Raw genomic sequence first — 19,265 nt, forward strand, 5'->3', positions numbered from 1 at the left:
GGCCTGTTTGGCCCTGTCGGACTCTCACACGTACTGTCCGGCACCTAGCAGGGTTTGTCTGGGTGCTTCTCGCCCTACATGAATGCAGCACAACCTTCGTCAAGTCCCCTGAATTTGTTTTTGCTCTGGGGTTTGAGAGCTGGGGGTGCACAGATCTTCCTGAGAAAAACGTTGCCGGTCAGAGTTGGTGAAGAACTGGAGGAACATGAGCAGAATCGGGATGGTCCCCTACCGCTGTTCCGGTCAGCAGGGCCTCAGAACAGAGATGCTGGAGTTTTTTCTTCTGAGAAGAAATAAGGGCACGCTGCCCAGCTGAATAGTCAGTCTGCAGAGAGCAGGAGAGGGGGGTCCTCTTTTCTGGGGGAGTTGGAGGGCGCTCCTGTTTTGCTCAGCCCTCCTTCCCTTGGTGGGAGCCCCAGAGGCCTGTCCACACCTCCTCCATCCTCTCCAGGCTGACCCTGTGAATAACGAAAGACTCCCGGTACACCTCGAGTGTGTCCCTGGACACTCCCCAAACCCTGAAGCGCTGGTCGTGGTTGAAGGACAGGCGGGCGGCCAGAACCAGGAACCCGAAGTACACGTCGTCGAGGGGGAAGACCGGCAGCCGCAGCGACGTCTGGTAGAGAGCAGGGATCATGGAGCCGGGCACGATGAACCCCCCACCGGAAGCAAAGCAGGGGTAGCGGTTCTGAGGGTAGAGGGTGGTAGAGATGTCATACTTCCCGAACCTCATCACTGGTGAATGGCACTGGATGTTGCCGTGGATGAAGCGGGCTGCGTCGGGCCTCTGCTGGAGGTATCCAACCAGGGCCCTTGGGTTCATAAAGAGATCATCATCCCCTGCAAAGGACAATGACATTTGGTTTAGAGGCATTCTGGGGTTGAGAGATGAGCTTACAGGGAAGGGGCTGTGGCTCAGTGGAAGAGCCTCTGCTTGGCATGCAGAAGGTCCCAGGTTCAGTTCCTGGCATCTCCAGTTAAAAGGGACCAGGTGGTAGGTGATGTGGAAGACCCTTTTCTTCCTGAGACCCTGGGGAGCAGCTGCCAGTCAGTAGACAATACTGACCTTGATGGACTGAGAGTCTAATTCAGTATAAGGCAACTTTGTGTGTGTGTACTACTTGAGGTAGAGGTGAGTCAAAGTCTGGCAGTTCCTGCCAGCCTCCGATGTGTTTATTTATTTTTACTGTACAAAACGGACATCCTACCTTTCTGCCCTCACAAGAGCAACCAAGCCACGGATCTTTGTCACCTGGCATTTCTCTGGCTACCTGTACACGGCTCGGAACAGAACCAGTGCAGGTGGTGTGCTTGGCAGGCGGGGGCCAGGCTTTGGCGAAAGGCGTGCGTGAGCCAGCCAAGGAGCGGAGGGGCCTGAGCAGCCGCAGGGTGTGGCCAGGCCAAGGGTCCGGGAGAACCAGCCTATACTTCCCACTTGGCCCGGACCCTTTCTGAGTGACCTGAGACCACTCGCTCAGGAGCATTGTGAAGATAAAAGTTAAGGAGGAGAGAATGTCTGCCACCCTGACCTTTCAGGAAGGAGGGTGTGAAAAAAATGGGCTGAACGGATAGAAGAGGCACGGAGGAGACAAATGATTTCAAGAAAGTGGGGGCTAGAACCAGTCATTCCCCCCTCCCGTTTCCCTTTGAGCAGCACTGCTCCAAGCCCCCAACACCCACGCTGGTCTTGGCTCTACTCCCACCCTTCCTGGGCTCCCTCTGGTGAAGAGAATGCGGCTTCTGCTTCACAAGGCTGTTGTGAGGGCAGAGGACATAAGAACATAAGAAAGGCCCTGCTGGATCAGACCCAGGCCCATCAAGTCCAGCAGTCTGTTCACACAGCGGCCAGCCAGGTGCCTCTCGGAAGCCCCCAAACAAGATGATTGCAACAGCACCATCCTGCCTGTTCCTCAGTACCTATTATAATAGGCCTGCTCCTCTGATCCTAGAGAGAACAGGCATGCATCATGACCAGCATCCATCTCTACTAGTAGCCATGAATACCCCTCTCCTCCATGAACATGTCCGCTCCCCTCTTAAAGCCTTCCAAGTGGGCAGCCATCACCCCATCCTGGGGCAGGACAATGCATCTTGGCATGCTTGAAATGCAAAATTCAACTGAGGCATGCAGGGTTGTGGTGGTGCAAAAAAGCACATCCCCCCCTTCCATCCACTATAGTCACGGCTTTTTCTGCTGTGTCGTCCCCCCCCCCTCGTTTTTACCTTTGAAGACGAATGTCACTTGCTGGCAGTGGCTGTGGAGCCACTGGAGGAAGCAGTGTTCTTTGAGGGACAGGTTGTGATGAGATTCGGCAAAATCCCACAGCACCACGTCTCCGAAGCTGCTGCTCTCCTCCTGCACCAGGTTGAGGTATCTGATGTTGGAGGCCATTGCCACCAGGAAAAGGGGCTGCAGCCAATAGCCCCCCACCTCCCCCGGCCGGGCCCAGGTGCGTCGCAAGGCAGCCCTTCTGCTGCTGGAGGCAGGGTGGGATTTTACTCCCACGAGGAACAATGGGGCCCCTTGTGCCCGCTGGCACAAGCCGGCCTCGGCAATCACCGGGTGGCAGGAGGGGTGCTGCAGGTGGGGGAACTCGGCTTCGTGGCAGCTCAAGTTGAGGTGGAAGGTGATGGTGCCGTCGCTCAAGTTGACAGACTGGCGGTGGGGGAGGAGGGTTGTCCAAAGGGGGGGAGGAGGCCCCTGCTGGACCTGCAGGCTGTGGTGGGCGGAGTACAGGAAGATGGAGACCAGGACCCCCGCCAGGACACAAAAGCACCAGTTCCGCTGCCTCCTCTGTAGCATCCTGGCAAGCAGAAAATGGCAGTGATTGTGTGTGTGTGTGGGGGGGTGTCCTTGCCCCCTTCCTCCTTCCGAGGCTGTAGCCCAAAGTCTCAGTAGAGGGTTCAGGAGTCCTTGATCTGGCCCCCACTCCGCTGCTCCCCCAGGAGCCCTTCTCCCAGCTGCTCCAGCAGAGCTCTGGTCCTCCCTCCCCCTGGGAGGCCTGTATGACTTCTCCGGCTTCTGCTCCTCCCAGTTCTTTAGGCTGTGGGTGGTTCTTACTTGAAGGACTGCTCTGGGGCATCTCTGCATGCTCTGGGGCATCAATGGCAGGCGGGAGGGGGCTGCTGAAGCAAGGAACTCTTTCTTTGAATGGGGACCACATAGCGCAACAGGTTAGCAGCCAAGCACAACAGGACATTGCCCCTGACGCGCTGGCAAAGCAAGCCAGATAAAACAAAAATTATTAGGGATATATATGCCTGCCAAAGGCGGCAATTACGTCCTTAAGTGAGCTTAACTGATCCTTGTGCCTACTATGTTGAAATAGTATCCAACCTGCAAGTTTCTTGGCAGTTAAGGGCCAATGGGGCATCTCGGTGCTCCCAGAGGGTGGTTATCAGTCATTAAAAATGCTAACATCCAACTCGCCAGGAGTTCTTGGACACAAATGCACAGAAATGGAGAGCGTTAAGTGGCCCCGGGCGGTGACACACACACACCCCCCCCCGCCGTGGCTTCCGAAATCCATCTTCATTTCACCTTGGTTGCTATTGGAGGTGAGAGTTGATTTCAGTAAAACCCTAGACCCCATTCTGGATTGAGATATCTCTTCCTGTGGAGGTCATGCCAAGCCCGGAGACAACCTTGCCCCCAGCCCTCCTCTGCTGAACTCCTCCACTCCCCACCCCACCCCGCCCAAACCAATGGGGTGTTCTGGACCCTCGGCTCTGATGTTACTTCTTGTCACTGGGTGCAATTTCTTTTTTAAGGAAAATATCCCATTGACCATGGGGTGGGGAGAGAATAAGAAAGGAGGCCTGAGTGGACCCACACATCAGCCATTAAATTGTCTCTGACTGTAGTGAATTTTACACAGTTACGAATTCAACTATAATTCTGCTTATGCTGCTGCACCTTGTTTGCCATATGTCAGAACATAGTTAATGATTATAGTTGGCTAGATGTAAAGTTCACTATAGCCCACTGGTTCCTAACCAGGGGTCCGCAAGAACTAAATTAAGGTCCGCGAAACAAAGTTATAAACCCATAATAAATTAATATTTTCAATTAAAAATTCTCTATTATAAAAATATATATTCAAATATTAGTTTAATGTTTAACTAACAATTATGATTAAAGTTTATTTTCAAATTCTCTGAATTTTTATTTTGAACCTTGGGGTCCCTGCACCGAACAAAAAAGTCCTAGTGGTCCCTGGTCAAAAAAAGGTTGGGAACCACTGAGACAATTTAATGGGCGCAGTTTGGTTCACTCAGGCCTGCTTCTCAGGCCGACTCTCTTCTTCTCCTCCCACACCATCACTTGCAAACTGTAATTGTGCAATCGACTCTCACAACCTGGGAATGAATGGGCTTTTGTTTCCCTTGCGTCAGATGTGTCTGCAGTGCAGACAAGTGTAGCTATAAAGCTGAAAGCAGGCCGCCTGTTCTCTCTGCTTGGAGTTGGGAGGGCTCAGGTGCCGACAAACCTTTGCAAGCCAGGTCACAAAGTCCTCAAGACGTAAAAGAGGAGAAATGCACGGGGGCGGGGGAAAGGCTGGATTGATTTCAGGTTGTCTGCAGGAGGGTTTTTTTCATTCAAAAAAACGGGGGGGGGGAGAGAACAAGGGACAAAAAAACCCTCTTAAAATCCAGCAAATAAATAAGACTTTTAAAAAGAAAAATACATAAAGACAAAAATATAACAACAGTGATGGCGGATCTAGACATAAATTTCGATGAATGGTTTCCAAATAACTAAAAATAAGTCCATGAACAATTGCTGAATATATGCCGTGCATTTAAATACTGATCGAGTTCTAAGATCCTCAATCCACTGATTTACTGGAGGTCAGCTTTTGTCTTTCCAGCATTGTAATATGAGTCTTTTAGTCGTGGTCAGGGCATGGAGGATCAATTTTTGTGGACCATCAGTTAGCCTCCAAGAGACGGCAGATAGTTTAAAAGTACATGGATATCCTCAAAAATCAGTGAACATTCTAATACAAAACTGAATGTTCGCTGATTTTTGTAATCTGCGAAAAACCAAATGACTGGACACACCCAAAGCATATGTTTAGGGGACATGTCCTGTGAGTTACAATACCAACATTTAGACAATGTAGGAAGGGATCAACTTTAACAGGGAAGGATAATCAGTGCAAATAATCTGGTCATTTGTAGCCTGATTTGCCTTTTGTGTTCCTGTGTTTTTCCTTGTCTGTTTCACCTGATAAAGAGACCTATGAAACTCAGAAGCTGGTGTGGTTAAGCAAAATATTGTCTGCTTTACATTAGACAGAAAATATACAAAAGGCACAATCTTTTGGTTATACCACACTCTATGTCAGACTCAGCGATCCTGCAATATTGTGACACATCTTGAGATCCTAGGGGAAAAGACAGACCTAATGTTGCAAATCAGAAGTGAGAAAGTGTGCCAAGGAGCCACAGGAAACTGCAAAGATTGGCCTGCTTTCACAGCTGCGTGGTGAATTGAACCCAGGTCTTCTCAGGCCTAGTTGAACCATTACTCCCTGTTGCTCTCGCACTTTCTCCCCGAACATTCCCCCAGTATTTGTCTAGCACAGCTGCTGGGATAGGGCACAGCCCCTCCAAGCCCTCAGCCCGTCCCCATCCAAGCCCTTGGTTTGTGCATCTCCACTGATGAGTGGAAGCAGAATCAGTGGGGACACATGGTGGCCCCTGGAGTGGCCCCAAGATCAAATGCCTTTGAGTGACTGTGCAGACGTATTCTTGCTGAATTGGTTGGCAATCACATAATTAGACTGAGCCTGATGATAAGAGCCACCACCTGGCAATTATTTGGGGGCTAGGGTTTAGATCTCTATCCGTTTTCAAACGGTTTCCACTTTTTAACAAACTGCCCGGGAGTGGCAGAGCCACTCCTACTTCTTGCTGAACCTTGTCCAGGGATTCATTGTTTCCTGGTTCGCAGGCTCACTTTCTCACATCCTGTGGACAGACCTGAAGCGGTGCCAGCACATGGTTCCTCGAGGGGGAGGGGGGCGAAATCACATAATTACCAGCTTCTGTAATGGGAGCTTCATTACCCGTTCACCTTTGTTCTCACAACTCCCAGAAATCCAGTGGGGAAATCCATTTGGAAGGGACCAAGTCCTATGAGGAAAGGTTGAAGGACCTGGGTATGTTTAGCCTGAAGAGGAGAAGACCGAGAGATGATAACCATCTTCAAGTACTTGAAAGGCTGTCATAGAGAGGAGGGGACCGAGTTGTTTTCTGTTGCCCCAGAAGGTTGGACCAGAACCAACGGGTGGAAATTAAATCAAAGGAGTTTCTGTCAAGACATAAGGAAGAATTTTCTAACAGCGGTTCCTCAGTGGAACAGGCTTCCTTGGGAGGTGGTGAGCTCTCCTTCCCTGGAGGTTTTTAAGAGGAGGGCACCTTGGCCATCTTCTGGGCATGGAGTATGGGTTACTTGGGAGTGTGTGTGGGGGAGGTAGTTGTGAAATTCCTGTATTGTGCAGGGGGTTGGACTACATGACCCTGGTGGTCCCCTCCAACTCTATGAATCTATGGGTCCCAACGGCTCCCTTCCAAGGTATTATCTGCTTGTGTGCACAAATGACCCCAATCTGCAGACAACTCTCCACCAAGGATTCTCCTGCGATCGTGCATTTCACACAGGGTGCTCTCCTGTCCTGGCTTGGGGCAAGCAGAGATTGTAAAAGGAGCCGCCTTCAAAGAAACTAAGCTCCCTCCAACATACCCACCCCCCACCTTGAAGTTCATCCTGCGTCAGGGACCCTGCTGGCCCATAATAGTGAGGATCAAGAACCAGGAGACGGGGTCCTTTGGGGCCAGAGCAAAAGCCTATCAAGGCCTTGGCGGAGTGGTCTCTGTCTCCGCCCACCATAACAGGGCCCCCGCCTCCCTGGAAATGGGCACACAAGGACTCCAGTTCCTTTTCCAAGTCTCTGCCCCGGCGAACGTGGATAAGCTTGCCCGGCACGGAATAAAAGTGGTCCATGCAGAGAGCTGCTTCGACGGTGCCAATCCACTCCCGGGATCCGGAAAACGAAGGAGGTTTGTCCCCCATCTCCACCAGCGCGTGCTGGATCTCCCTCAGGGAAGGGACAGGCCGGGATACAACCCCTTCCAGGCCAGCCTCCGCTAGCCAGGAGAACACTGTCTGCAGTGTACGGTAGCCGCAACCCCAACCGCGATCATCCACGCCGTCACAGCCATAGTGGTAATAGTGGTAGGAGCCAGAGATGATGGCCAGCTGATCCGGAGGGACAGGCAAGGGCAGGCCCAGATGTACATCAGAGAGCAACGGCATCCTAGACAGGCAGGCCTGTGGACAAAGAGCAAGGGTGAGAGGAGGGACTCGCAGCGCCCCCAACTTGGTGCCTGTGGGGGGCAGCATGGTGCCCGCCAACCCCTCTCTTAGGGCCCAGGGAGTACTCTTAGAAAGTGGGCGGGGCTGTTGCCCAGCAGGGCTTCTGATTGGCCACTGCGGTGCAGATTAAGCTTCGGTGGCAGCTCCACCACCCAACTCGCCAGGGGTTTCTGAACCTGGAGCTGGCAACACACACACACACACACACCCCACCTCCCTGCCGGGGGCAACTCCCATCTGCAGAACCGCTGCCTCAGCAAGAGTGCCCCCCCGCCCCGCCCCGCCCCCGGGCAACTGCCCCCCCCCATTCATCTAGGCCCGCCTTCGGCTAGATCCACTCTGTCCCATAGAGTTGCCAACCTCCAGGACCAGAATCACGAGTGATCTCCACGTGGGGTTGCCAGGTCCCTCTTTGCCACCAGCAGGAGGTTTGGGGGCGGAGCCCGAGGAGGGCGGGGTTTGGGGAAGGGCTTCAGTGCCATAGAGTCCAATTGCCACAGCAGCCAGGGGAACTGACCTCTCGCCTGGAGATCGGTTGGCCAAGCAGGAGAGCTCCAGCTGGTACCTGGAGGTTGGCATCCCTACCAGTCCCCCTGGAGAAAACCGGCTGCTTCGGAGGGCGGGCTCTATGCCATTGCGCCCCGCCCCTCCCAGGCCCCCCACCCAGAGGGGGCAACGCGGAGTAGACCCGAAGGAGGCGACCCCGCCCAACCCGGAAGTGCTGCTCCTTCTCAGGGGAGACTCGCTCGCTTTTCCAAACTCCGTGGCGAGAGGAAGGGCACACGAGGCGCAGCTGAAGGCGGGTCGGCCATCTCGCGTGCGGGCAAGCGCACTTCCGGTTCCCCTCTCGCTGGGCGAGACTCTCTCTCTCTCTCTCTCTCTTTCTCACACACACACACACACGGCCATAGAGGCACAAAGGGCTAGAGCGACGCGCTCCCTCGTGCGTCCCCTCCCCCCCTCAGCCACGTGCCCCGTCGCACCCGGAGTGACAGGCCTGAGGGGCGGGGCTTGCTTGCTGCTCTGGGCCCCGTGTTTCACCGCCGGGGAGGGGCGAAGTAGGCGCCGTTGCTAGGAGACGGGGAGGCTGTTCGAACCCTGGGCCGGCCGTGCAGGTGCCCGAGAGGGGCTGGCCACAACAGCCCTGCAGGGAGGCCGCTGCTCGGGTTTCCAACTCTGGCTGCAGAAACCCCCGGGGACTGAGGCGGGCAGGGAGCTCCGCGGGGGTGTGACGGCGCAGAGCCAGCCCTGGAGATCCGGTGGCGATTCCAGGAGAACTCCAGGCACCCCCTGGAGGCTGGCAACTAGGGTTGCCAACCTCCAGGGGGTGGCTGGAGATCTCCCGCTATTACAACTGCTCTCCAGCCGATAGAGATCAGTTCACCTGGAGAAAAGGGCTTCTTTGGCCATTGGATTCTATGGCACTGAAGTCTCTCCCTTCCCCAAACCCCGCACTCCTCAGGCTCCACCCCCCAAAATTTTCCTCTGATTTTCGGTTCACACTACAGCATTTTTCTAATTGTGGTACCAGCAAAGTGATTTACGCAGTAACCTCCTTTGTACATTGGCAGCACCGTGAGACAGGTGCGTCTCCGTATCGGAGAACACCGCTCACGCATACGCGCCCGCAATCTTGAGGCACCACTAACTAGCCACTTCTTAGAAAAAAAGCATAGCGAGAACGATTTGAGATTCTTCGTCTTGTGGGTATACAAGGACCATCCACATAATGTCAATGATGTTCAAAAAGTTCTCTTACAACATGAGAAGCGTTTCATATTTCTCTTTAATTCTCTTGCCCCTTATGGACTCAACACTGAGTTTGATTTGTCTTGCTTTTTATGGATGGCTCCTTTAAAAATGAAAACGAGGCTTTGTAGAAAAACCTTTTTATTCACACCCCGCCTCATTACATGAACAACTAACAATGAAATAGCCCAATTTGGGAGTGGGAAAATTTGATGTTGTAAGCTATATTGCATATTTGAAGGTAAGATATAAACTCTTAGTTTTATATAATCTTAGGTAGTCTATAAGTAAGTTATTTCTACAGTTAACTTTGCATTTTATGGCGAAAGCGCTGTTGTATATCCGGAAAGGCATTTCCTCCGATTTACCTGGCTCAAAAAATTAACATGTTTACCTTTTCTAATGCAGAGAGAGAGAAGTTATTGAAAGCTTTACCTCCGTTAAGCAACACAGACTACTGAAACTATTGATTGTAACAAACTTATGCAATTGTTGAAAAAGAAAGCTCGCATTGAGCTTCATGGTTCTTCTTTGACTGATAATGCCCGCAATAACATCATACCCAGGGGGCTTCGTATACAAAAAGGTCCTGCCCTATTTTTTGATAATGTTGCTTTTAAAGAGAAATGGGCTGCGGTTTTCAATCGGTGCTCGATGGACCTTATGCTCCCTGTCATTGAGCAAGCCATAGTTGAACGATACTTTTACCAAAGAAATTGACGTTGTGAAAACTGAAATTAAAAAGGGTGCAGGGGTGGGCAGGGCCAGGCCCCCCACACATGCCCTGACACCTCGGTCCCACTCCTGGCGCAAGGCAGCTTTCTGGGCCTCCTTCTGGGCCTCCTTCCCGAGGCTCTGCTTTGCGCCTCACACATGCACAGCCCAAGGGGGGGGGGAGGGCTGCTCTCCTGCCAGGGAACCCAGGAATTTTGGCTCCTCCCCTTTCCTGAATAACCACACGTGACCCTCCATCACTTCCTGCAAGTGTCTTTTTTATTGCACACGTTCATTACAAAAGTTGAGTTCCCACATCTCCCCCTCCCCACCATTAATGTTAATTCCCAAAGCCCAGTGTTAAATCCCCAAAGAAGCTTCAGTTAGATAGTGGCTGTTCCCCCACCCCCAGTGGTCACCCACCCAAAGAGGCACCTTAACTAAAATTTAAGTAATCCCATTAGATTAGTACAAGCACCTTTTGGGAAGGGGGGCACGTGCAATGAAGGGGGTTAGAACATTGTTTTTTTTGCATGAAGGGCAATAATCCCCTGCTGAGTTAGGGAATACCCCTCCTCCAATTGCTTGCAATTAAGGTTAGCAGAGTCAATGGGTGAGGGGACAAAAGAGGCCCCAGGCTGCGTGGGGAATGTAGTAAAGGCACCCTCTACTCACACTCTCTCACACACACACTTTTCGAAGGAAGCATTCTAAAAATATTCGCAAAAAACTAACCTTAGGCAGATGATGAAAGGTGAGGGCATCTTGGCCATCTTCTGGACATGGAGTGGGGGTCACTGGGGGTGTAGGGAGGAGGTTGTTGTGGGTTTCCTGCATTGTGAAGGGTTGGACTAGATGACCCTGGTGGTCCCTTCCAACTCTATGATTCTATAACCAGGTAGCCACAAAGGGCTTTCCCAAACTATGGGAAAATTCCATGACTTGGAACATGGCAAGGAGGAGGCAGCCTGGAACTTCCTGCCACCCCCACTCCCCTACACCCCCAGCCTACCTCTGGCAAAGCTTTAACCTTGGACAGACACACATTTCATTCACTCCGTTCCCTGAAGGCACCTCTGTTCGGGAAGGCACCTTTTCTCAGCCTCTCTTTTCCACCCACCGGTCCCCATCTGGGATCCCTCAAAGCTCAGTGCAGGTGACGGGTGTCAGCCCGTGGATTAGTAATGTGGGCCCCAGGCCTGTGGTCAAGATCTCCAGCTGTTCCAGGTAGCGCTCGTACTGAGAGGTATCCGCCGGAGGGCGTGGGAGGTAGAGGAACCGCACGGCCGTTTGGCCCCCTTGCCTGAGCAGCAAGCTGTTGACAGAGGTCAAGTACTCGTCTGTCACATGGAAGGTGGCCGTGTTCAGGAAGGCCTCCCTTGCCCCCTGCCCAGGGGGAGATGGAGGCAGCTGATCTGCCGCAGAGGTTGGTCCCTCATTGTCCTGAGACATTCCATCCGCCTGCTGGTGACCTTGGAGGGCTGCTGCTTGATCCCAGGTGACAATCTTGATGGTCGCTTTGATCCTCAGCTTGGTCAGCAGCTCCTTCAGCTTCTCTTCCTTGCTGACCCAGCCCACATCCCCAGACTCCACGCAAAGGAAGATACGGAGCCGGGCAGCTTTCCAGGAGCTGACCATGGTCAGGATGCAGGCCATCTGGAGGAGGAACAGGCTGCAGATGTCCACGTAGGTGGGTGTGTCTGGGCGCAAGAGGTTAAGAGGCCAGACGTCGATGTAGTACACCTCCGAGCGCCTCTTGGAAGACGAGGAGGGAGGGTCCTTCTCCAGAAGATGGAAGTAGCGGGCCAGGCACACGTTTTTGTGCATCTTGACAGCGTCTGAGATGATGGCCACGTACTCTGCTGGACTCAATGCCCTCTGGCCATCCCCTTCCCTCACGGGCAGGAAGTGCGCTTGCAGAGCAGTCAGGTCCACCCCAAACTCATCATTCTCCCGTGCTTGGCTAAAGGCTGGGTCTTGCAGGAAGTAATCCTCGGGGACACAATTGTCATAGAAACCAAGGACCAAGGTATTGGGTTTCATCCCTCCTGGAAAGGAAAAGAGACAAGCACCCCAGTAACTGAAGGCAGTTTTGTAGGTGCAAAGAAAACCCTAGAGAAGATTGGGAAGAACCTTCTCAAACTGTCAAGGGTCCCATCTCTTATAAGGCACTACGGTGCTACCCCTTCTCCATTCCTTTGGGGGCCTCAGGAGTTGCCCCCAATAAAGGCAATAAGGCGAGTGCTACCATAATATTTCTGCAAGGATTTTGACTTACTTGCTGTAGTCAGATAGAGCTAAATTTGCTCAGCAGGAGCAAAGTTCACCTGCTCTGGTACTTGTGGCTGCTCTGTGGTTTGGCTTGGGTGGGTGACTGGTGCAGATTGCTCTCTGGCCCCTTCCTCACTCGAGGACTGCCTGCCAGCCCCCAACCCCCATCCGGAAGTGCTCACCACACACACATTTTCTTCTCTCCCCATCCCTCACCTAAGCCAGTGATCCGTAGCAGATGCTGCGTTCCCTGACGAACTGAGGGAGACAAAGTCAAGTCCACAAACGCTTTCACATTCAGCTTATCCACCAGGCTCAGCCAGAAGTTGTAGTGGGCTTGGATGGGGTCAGAGGGCATCGTGTCTGCAGGGGAAGTACCAAGAGGCAAGCATCCAATCAAAAGCACACACGGACAATGGCTGCTCCCACAACCAGAGCCGAAAACAAAACCTGTGGAACCAGCAGATGGGACTTCCAGGCCAGCTGGAGAGTCTTTCTAGCATCACAGACCCTCTAGGTCAACGGGGATGGAAGAAAGAGGGTGATGGGCAGCCAGTGACTCCAGGGGTGACCAGGTGGGGGAATGCTTAGAACATCAGAAAAGCCCTGCTGGGTCAGACCAAGGCCCATCCAGTCCAGCAGTCTGTCCACACAGTGGTCAAGCAGGTGCCTCCAGAAAGCCCACAAGCAAGACAACAGCAGCAGCATCGACCTGCCTGTGTTCCACAGCATCTAATGTTAAGGACGTTAAGGAGCATTCCTGGCTTGTTTGCAGGATAGGGCCAATTTCCCTAATCGAGATGAGCAAAGAACATCCCAGGCTGGCCAGGGATGGCAGCCTCTGGTTGGGAATCCCCCAAAAATGACAGATCATCTCTAGGCTAGAGAGGTCTGTTCCCCTGGAGAAAATGGAAGCTTTGGGTGCCCATGTGACATGGCAGGTGTAACTTCCCTTTGGAGTGTGGGGCACAGCTCTTCCTGCCCCCCACCCAGTGCATTGGGTTCTTTGTTCCCTCCCTGTCGCTATAGTTCTTCCACTCATGTTTGCCCTGTGGTGGGGTGGGGTCCCGGCCCCAGGAGAAAGGCTGGTCTGGGCAGTCCCTTACCCAGATCTCCGATTTCCACGTGGCCCAGCACAAAGAGGCCCCCTTTCTTGAGGTGGTTGATGAACCTGATGAGCTGAGATCCGCCCCGGGGATTGGCCACCATGAGGAGGATCTGGGGCCGCCAGAACTTGACATGATCCTTCCGGATGTCGAGGAGAAGCAAATACTTCCGGACCTGTTTTTATTGGGAGGGAGGAGGAAGACGGCGGAGAGCAATGAAGACCAAGAAGACCAGGTTACAATGAGAGGGCTCTTGATTCCCCCCCCCCACCCTGCCCCATGTTAGAGGCCATTCTGGGGCAACTAGGCAGGCTGTGCCTTCGAATGCCCCCCCCCCGTTCCATTTGGATGCCCCCTCCCGCACCTCCTGTTCCAAGCTGCCCCCTTTAAGGTGTCCGTATGGCCTCATTTCTTGTGGGTTCTCCCCAGCTCCAGCCCACCATGTCCAGCAGGGCCCGGCAGTGTTGCTGGACTAGTGTCTGAGAGACTGAGGTTCGAATCCCCACTCGTGTCACAGAACCTTGCTGGGTGACCTTGGGCCAGTCACAGTCAGCATAACTAACCCCACAAGGTTGTTGTGAGGATAAAATGGAGGAGAAGAGAATGACGTAAGCCGCTTTGGGTCCCCGTTGGGGAGGAAGGCAGGGTATAAATGAACGGATTAAATAAATAAATAACGGACCCCTCCACACCCCCAAATCCATTTTGCTCTGCCCTGCTCCCTAACCCAAGCAGCTCCTTCTGCTCTGCCGGGCACAGGTGCCCTCTCCTCCACACTGCCCACGACTACCCGCCCCACAGGAAGGCGCGGGGCTCCTCCCCAGCCACACCTGGTGGAAAATGAGGGCCTGGCTGATGTAGCCCCAGGATGAAGCGGCCGAACGGAGGTGGATGAAGCCCAGCAGCAGCAGCATGAGGCCCAGGCTGCCTGAGGCACCCGCCGGGCTGATGAGGAACATCATCACCAGACACGAGGCGATGCCCAGGAGGCAGGTGTGCCACGAGAAGACCTGGAAGGTGGGGCTGGCGAGGAAGAGAGACACAAGCTGCACCTGAGGAACTGCAGTCCGCAAGGGACCCCTGCCTGGAACGCGCTCCCCCAGCCTCGCACACCCTTTTACCCACCGGAAATTAGGCGCAGACGCCCACTCTAGAGCCAGGCAGGCCAGGTCCACGGCAGCGTAGGCCACGAGGTAGAAGACGGTGACGATGCCGGCGATGGTGTTCAGCTTCCCGACCAGGAGCACCAGCTGAGGGGGTGGAGGGGGAGGAGTCAAGGACACACAGGGAGGGGGCTCCCTTTGTGGGTGGAGGCAGGAGGCCAATCCCCCTAGCACGGTGCTTGAGGGGCTGCTTTGCGCTCTCTGGCCAGGCATCTCCAGAAGCAGGGGCTGGCCAAGGCCTGCTGCCAGTCAGAAGGGAAGAGAGCCAGAGGGAGGAGGGCGAGGGCCGTGCCTGGCATGCAGGAGGTCCAGGGTTTGATCCCAGCTCAAAGAGCTCAGGTGCTGGGTGGGGAAGTCCTTGCCCCTGCCCGAGACCCTGGAGAGGAGCTGCCCTTCAGAGGAGACAGAGCTGAGCTTGAGGGACTGGTGGGGGGCTGCTGGTGGTGTTGAACTTGGCACCTTTGAACTGCGGCTGGCACTGAAGGTACTGCCTGAAGGCAAAGCCAGCCCTCTCAGTTAAATGTCTGAATGAACACAAACTGGACAATTTCTGTCTTTTCTTCCCCGCCCCCCCTTTTACATTTGGCACATATGCCACTCTGGAGAGGGGGGGGGGAGAGAGAGAGAGAGAGAGAGAGAGAGAGCAGACGGTACCTGCACCAGGGCCCAGGTGTAGAGGACGGCCACCCAGGGGTTGCCCCCTTTGGAAACTCTCTTTGCCGGAGCCAGGACAATCCCTGTGGGGAAAGCGAGAGAAAGCGACAGCTGCCCACATGTGGGGCTCGGGGCTTGAGAGGGGGACTCGCAACAGCCGGGAGAGCAACTCGGCCTCACCAAACAGGTCGTCCTTGGCCAAGGCGTGGAGGATCCGCGACGCGCCGATGAGGTTGCTCATGGAGGCCGAGAGCGAGGCTGCGTAGATGCCGATCAGCACAAAGGGCGGCCAGATGTTGATAGAGCGGAAGAAGCCGTAGTCGCCCTTCAGCAGTGCCCTGCGGGGAAGCCACATGCCCACTGACTCCCTCTTCTGCAGCTCCAGCTCCTAGCAAGATCCCCCCCACCAGTTCAGCTAACCTCCACTCCGCCCATCGCTCGAACGCCAGCTTCAGTGCCCTCACCGTCCTCCATGCCTACACTGTTCCGTGTGCTGTGAGGTCGCCAGTCAAATCGCTGTGCCTCTTGCCTGAGTCGCTTGCCAGGGGAATCAGAATGCTCCCCCCTCCCCCGTGGCACTGCGCTGGCCTGACCTGCCCCCACTCCCACCCCCGACTCACCGCTCACAGGTGAAGCTGGTCATGAAGAAGAGGAGGAAGTAGATGACGAAGGTGTAGACCACGGCCACGATGGTCCCCTTCGGGATGGAGCTGCTGGCATTTTTTAGTTCCCCTTTGCAGGAGGAATGGAACAGGAGGACCGCTGTGAGACCCTGCAAGCCCCCTCCCCACCCCGTTCCTTCACCAGAGGCACGGCTGCCCCACTCCCGAGCCTCACCTGACATGTTGGAGCCTGCCATGATGCCTGTGCAGCCGTTGAACATCACGGCGAAGACGGTGGCAAAGGACATCATATTGGTGGTGGTGTAGTCGCGAGAGTACATGGCTGGGAAGGCGGGAGGGGGGGAGAGAGGATGGGGCTGGGTCACTCAGGCCTCATGCGGACAAGAGTCTTGCTTCTTGCATGCAAGCCCACAGACCCATCATCATCCCTTCCAGCCCTTCTCTGCATTTTTTGCAAAGAACAACTTGGGCAGTTTTCTCCCCAGCTTACAGTTGTCATTTGCAGTCACACCCCACACCTCTAACTAGGGTTGCCAACCTCCAGGTGGTGGCTGGGGATCTCCCACTATTACAACTGGTCTCCAGGAGACACAGATCAGTTCACCTGGAGAAAATGGGCCACTTCGGAAGGTCCCTACCATACATGTTGTCCCTCAGGGTGGAGATGTTGAACCCCGTGAAGGACGCATTGAAGCTCTGGTTGCCACCTCGGGAAACAACAACTTCGCGGTGGGAGACGGCAAAAAAGCTGGCGAAGATGGTGATGAGGACAACGTTGACCACCAGGAAGATGAAGAAGGCAGCTTTGGAGTAAATCTGGGCCCCCACCAGACACACCACGAGGCATAGCAGGAGCACGAGGGAGCCGTAGAAGAAGCTGTACAGGTAGCCCTGAGGGAGGGTCTTCATGCCAGGAGACTCTGTCCCGTCTGGAGGGGCAGGAGAACCGGGAGGTTAGGATGGTGGGCTCTGAAGAAGCCAGCACCCCCCACTTCCCTCTCTTGTGCAAAACAGACCTCCACGGGCATCTGGGGGACCCCCCTCTGTTACCCCCCTCCCCCAGGGCTCCTGGCACTCACTTGCTCCAAAGACATCCAAGATGGCTTCCACCAGGCCGAGAACATAGACGCCGCAAGCACAGACATTGGCCAAGAAGAACATGAGGCCAATGCTCCCGCCAAATTCAGGGCCCAGAGTCCGGCTGATCATGACTGAAGCAGGGAGGAGAGAGCAGTTAAGGTGACACCTGAGAGGGACAGAGCAGGGAAGAGACACCTGTCTCCAAAGCACGGAGGGCACCGCTAGCAACAGCTGCCTGGCTTGATTGCTCCGTGTGCTGGAGGGGCTGTGGCTCAGTGGTAAAAGCCTCTGCTTGGCACGCAGAAGGTCCCCGGTTCAATCCCCAGTATGTCCGGTTAAAAGGACCAGACCGTAGGGGATGTGGAAGATCTCTGCCTGAAACCCTGGGGAGCCTCTGCCAGTTTCACATGTCCATCTGCATGAGGCTCCACCAAGGGCATCTGGAACATCACAGTCAGAGACCAAGTGGCTGGAGAGAGAGCCTGTCGTGCCCCAACCTGGCCCCCAGGAGAATCCCTCTTCTGCCCTTGACTTGAAGCTTCTGTCCTGAAAACTCAGCCACTGCAGTTTCTCAGCAGTGAGACACTTTGCACAAGTTCAGGAGCACTCTTTTCACTAGTTCTATGGCGTTGAAAGGTGCTGTGGCTAAGCCTTGCCCCAAAGAAAACCCTTCTTTCTGTACTCAAAGCCAAAAGGCAGCAGGGGGAGCCACCCTTGCCAGGAGTCCTGCACCCCCACGTAACTTTTTCAGCCCCTTTCCAGGAAACACAGGACTCCCAACCGGCTCCTCACCCAATTCTCAAAACCCCCAATTTTATCACCACTTCTTTCTGGTGTCTTGAATCATTCCCTATCACACACACCAATTACAAGTTTTTCCCACTCTTTCCAACACTCTTTCCAACAGACTCAGGTGGTGTATGTGGTTCTCCTCTCCTCCATTTCCACCCTCACAACAACCCTGTGAGGTAGGTTAGCTTGAGAGAGTGTGCGTGACTGGCCAAAAGTCACCCGATGCTTTTAGTGACTGGGTAGACACTGGAACCCGGGTCTCCCCGCCCCGAGAAGTCCAAAGCCAGCCATTGGCTAAAAAGGATACAGTAAGCCCCGCCTGCTTGGACTGCCCCATTGGTGGAGATGGCGCAGACGGACAGCACAGTCAGCGAGATAATGAGGTAGGCGACAACCAGCATGAGGAGGGACTGCAGGAAACCAGCGTGGCCCACCACGAACCCTGGGGGGGGAGAGAGAGCAAGGGGGGTCACTTGGGGGGCCGCAATCCGGGAGCCAGGAGGGAAGAGCTCTGGAATCCGAGTCGGTTTTCACCTGGCCGGTCGCCCCATTCTTTGGTTGGCCATTAAGGGAAGCTTTGCAAGACAGCTAAGTCCTTCTTGGGGCTGCCCTTTGCACAGCCTGAGCTGCCAGAGCCAAGCCTGAGCTGCCCACGGGACGGAAGCGCTTTTGCATGTTTAAGGCGCAAGCCTACTAAGCTCAAGCTGCTAAGCCGTCCAGGCTGGGGGGTCTCGCAAGCAACGCTTCCCTCAGTTGCAAGCTTGAAGAGAGAAAGACACGCATTAGAATCAGCACACAGAAGGAGAAGAATTCTGTCAACTCCAAGAGCGGTGGGTCTACGTCTGGACACGTGCGCCTCCTTGGCCACAAGCCCCACCCCCGGCTCATAAATCAGACCTCCCTGCTTTATATATGACTGGAGCGGACCCTCATCTAAACATCCCCCGGCTGCCAGTCATGTGTATTTTGGGGGACTTTTCAGTGGAGAAGAGCCAGTGTGTGAGTGGGGGCAGATGGCTCTAACACCCCCCAGTTCTCTCGGCAGGCACTCTGCCCCATGTTTTAAAGCCGCCCCAGTAAGTGACAAGGCTGCACACATGGCCTTGGGGCCTCAATGTTTGGCACATGGCAGACCAGGGATGCATTACGGAGTTGGGTCAGGTCAGGAACACCCAGGGGGGAGCTGCAAAGTGAGGCCAGGAGGCCCAGCTCACCAGAGACTCACCGATGCGCATGAAGACAACGATGCTAAACATGGACAGAACCGTTGGCACGATGACCCCGAAGAAGGTGGACAGCTGCCGGGCTGGATCGGGGTGGGGCCCCCCGGAGGCCATACCCCCAACCCCCACAACCAGGGGCGCCTCTTCCTGGGTGGCCCCCGGCATCTCGGCTTCACCTGCTACTCGGAAGAGCCGGTAACTGAGCAAGGGGGAGCTCTCTGTAGACATGGCCCGGGGAGGCAGGAAGGGGTCCGATTCACCTGTGGGGGCGAAAACAAGAAGGGGAGGAAATAGATTTGCTATCTGCCCCACTTGCTGCAGCCACGAGAACCCTGCCTGCCCCCCACCCCCCACCTAATCATCTCTGCTCTCTCATCTGTATGCGCATCCCACGGAAATCTGTGGAACACAGGAGTTATCTGATATTGGACACACACACCCCTGTCCCCTCCCACCATACTACCAGGGAAGGAGCCCTGGCTCAGTGGCAGAGCATCTGCTTGGCA

The 19,265-nt window shown here is 54.6% G+C and overlaps 3 protein-coding genes across 3 annotated transcripts; all 3 read right to left on the reverse strand.

Moving 5' to 3' along the window:
- Window positions 1–388: 388 nt before the first annotated feature.
- Window positions 389–2,803, reverse strand: LOC130489806 (N-acetyllactosaminide beta-1,3-N-acetylglucosaminyltransferase 3-like). Its single transcript, XM_056863601.1, has 2 exons — window positions 2,224–2,803; window positions 389–840 (listed from the first exon to the last, which is right to left on the reverse strand). Exons 1-2 carry the CDS (start codon window positions 2,801–2,803, stop codon window positions 389–391), a joined length of 1,032 nt encoding a protein of 343 aa, XP_056719579.1.
- A 3,858-nt stretch (window positions 2,804–6,661) lies between these two features.
- UFSP1 (UFM1 specific peptidase 1 (inactive)) lies at window positions 6,662–8,196 on the reverse strand. The gene is made up of 2 exons (XM_056863602.1): window positions 8,131–8,196; window positions 6,662–7,339 (listed from the first exon to the last, which is right to left on the reverse strand). Exons 1-2 carry the CDS (start codon window positions 8,194–8,196, stop codon window positions 6,662–6,664), a joined length of 744 nt encoding a protein of 247 aa, XP_056719580.1.
- Window positions 8,197–10,987: 2,791 nt separating this feature from the next.
- Window positions 10,988–19,007, reverse strand: SLC12A9 (solute carrier family 12 member 9). The gene is made up of 13 exons (XM_056863163.1): window positions 18,762–19,007; window positions 17,844–17,978; window positions 16,744–16,875; window positions 16,303–16,593; window positions 15,879–15,986; window positions 15,662–15,773; window positions 15,222–15,379; window positions 15,042–15,124; window positions 14,350–14,474; window positions 14,055–14,247; window positions 13,225–13,399; window positions 12,335–12,481; window positions 10,988–11,895 (listed from the first exon to the last, which is right to left on the reverse strand). Exons 1-13 carry the CDS (start codon window positions 18,985–18,987, stop codon window positions 10,988–10,990), a joined length of 2,793 nt encoding a protein of 930 aa, XP_056719141.1. The 5' UTR covers window positions 18,988–19,007.
- Between the last annotated feature and the right edge of the window lie 258 nt (window positions 19,008–19,265).

The sequence above is a fragment of the Euleptes europaea genome, chromosome 18 (genome assembly GCF_029931775.1).
Source record: "Euleptes europaea isolate rEulEur1 chromosome 18, rEulEur1.hap1, whole genome shotgun sequence".
Taxonomy (NCBI): domain Eukaryota; kingdom Metazoa; phylum Chordata; class Lepidosauria; order Squamata; family Sphaerodactylidae; genus Euleptes; species Euleptes europaea.

Excerpts from the sequence above, each read along its gene's own strand:
- LOC130489806 (XM_056863601.1), bottom strand. The coding sequence starts at position 2,803 with ATGCTACAGAGGAGGCAGCGGAACTGGTGCTTTTGTGTCCTGGCGGGG. Across the intron at positions 841-2,223 it reads AGTGACATTCGTCTTCAAAG|GGGATGATGATCTCTTTATG; the intron begins GTAAAAACGAGG and ends TGTCCTTTGCAG.
- UFSP1 (XM_056863602.1), bottom strand. The coding sequence starts at position 8,196 with ATGGCCGACCCGCCTTCAGCTGCGCCTCGTGTGCCCTTCCTCTCGCCA. Across the intron at positions 7,340-8,130 it reads CACGGAGTTTGGAAAAGCGA|GCCTGCCTGTCTAGGATGCC; the intron begins GCGAGTCTCCCC and ends CTTTGTCCACAG.
- SLC12A9 (XM_056863163.1), bottom strand. The coding sequence starts at position 18,987 with ATGTCTACAGAGAGCTCCCCCTTGCTCAGTTACCGGCTCTTCCGAGTA. Across the intron at positions 17,979-18,761 it reads CGTTGTCTTCATGCGCATCG|GGTTCGTGGTGGGCCACGCT; the intron begins GTGAGTCTCTGG and ends CTCCCCCCCCAG. Across the intron at positions 13,400-14,054 it reads AGGCCCTCATTTTCCACCAG|GTCCGGAAGTATTTGCTTCT; the intron begins GTGTGGCTGGGG and ends CAATAAAAACAG.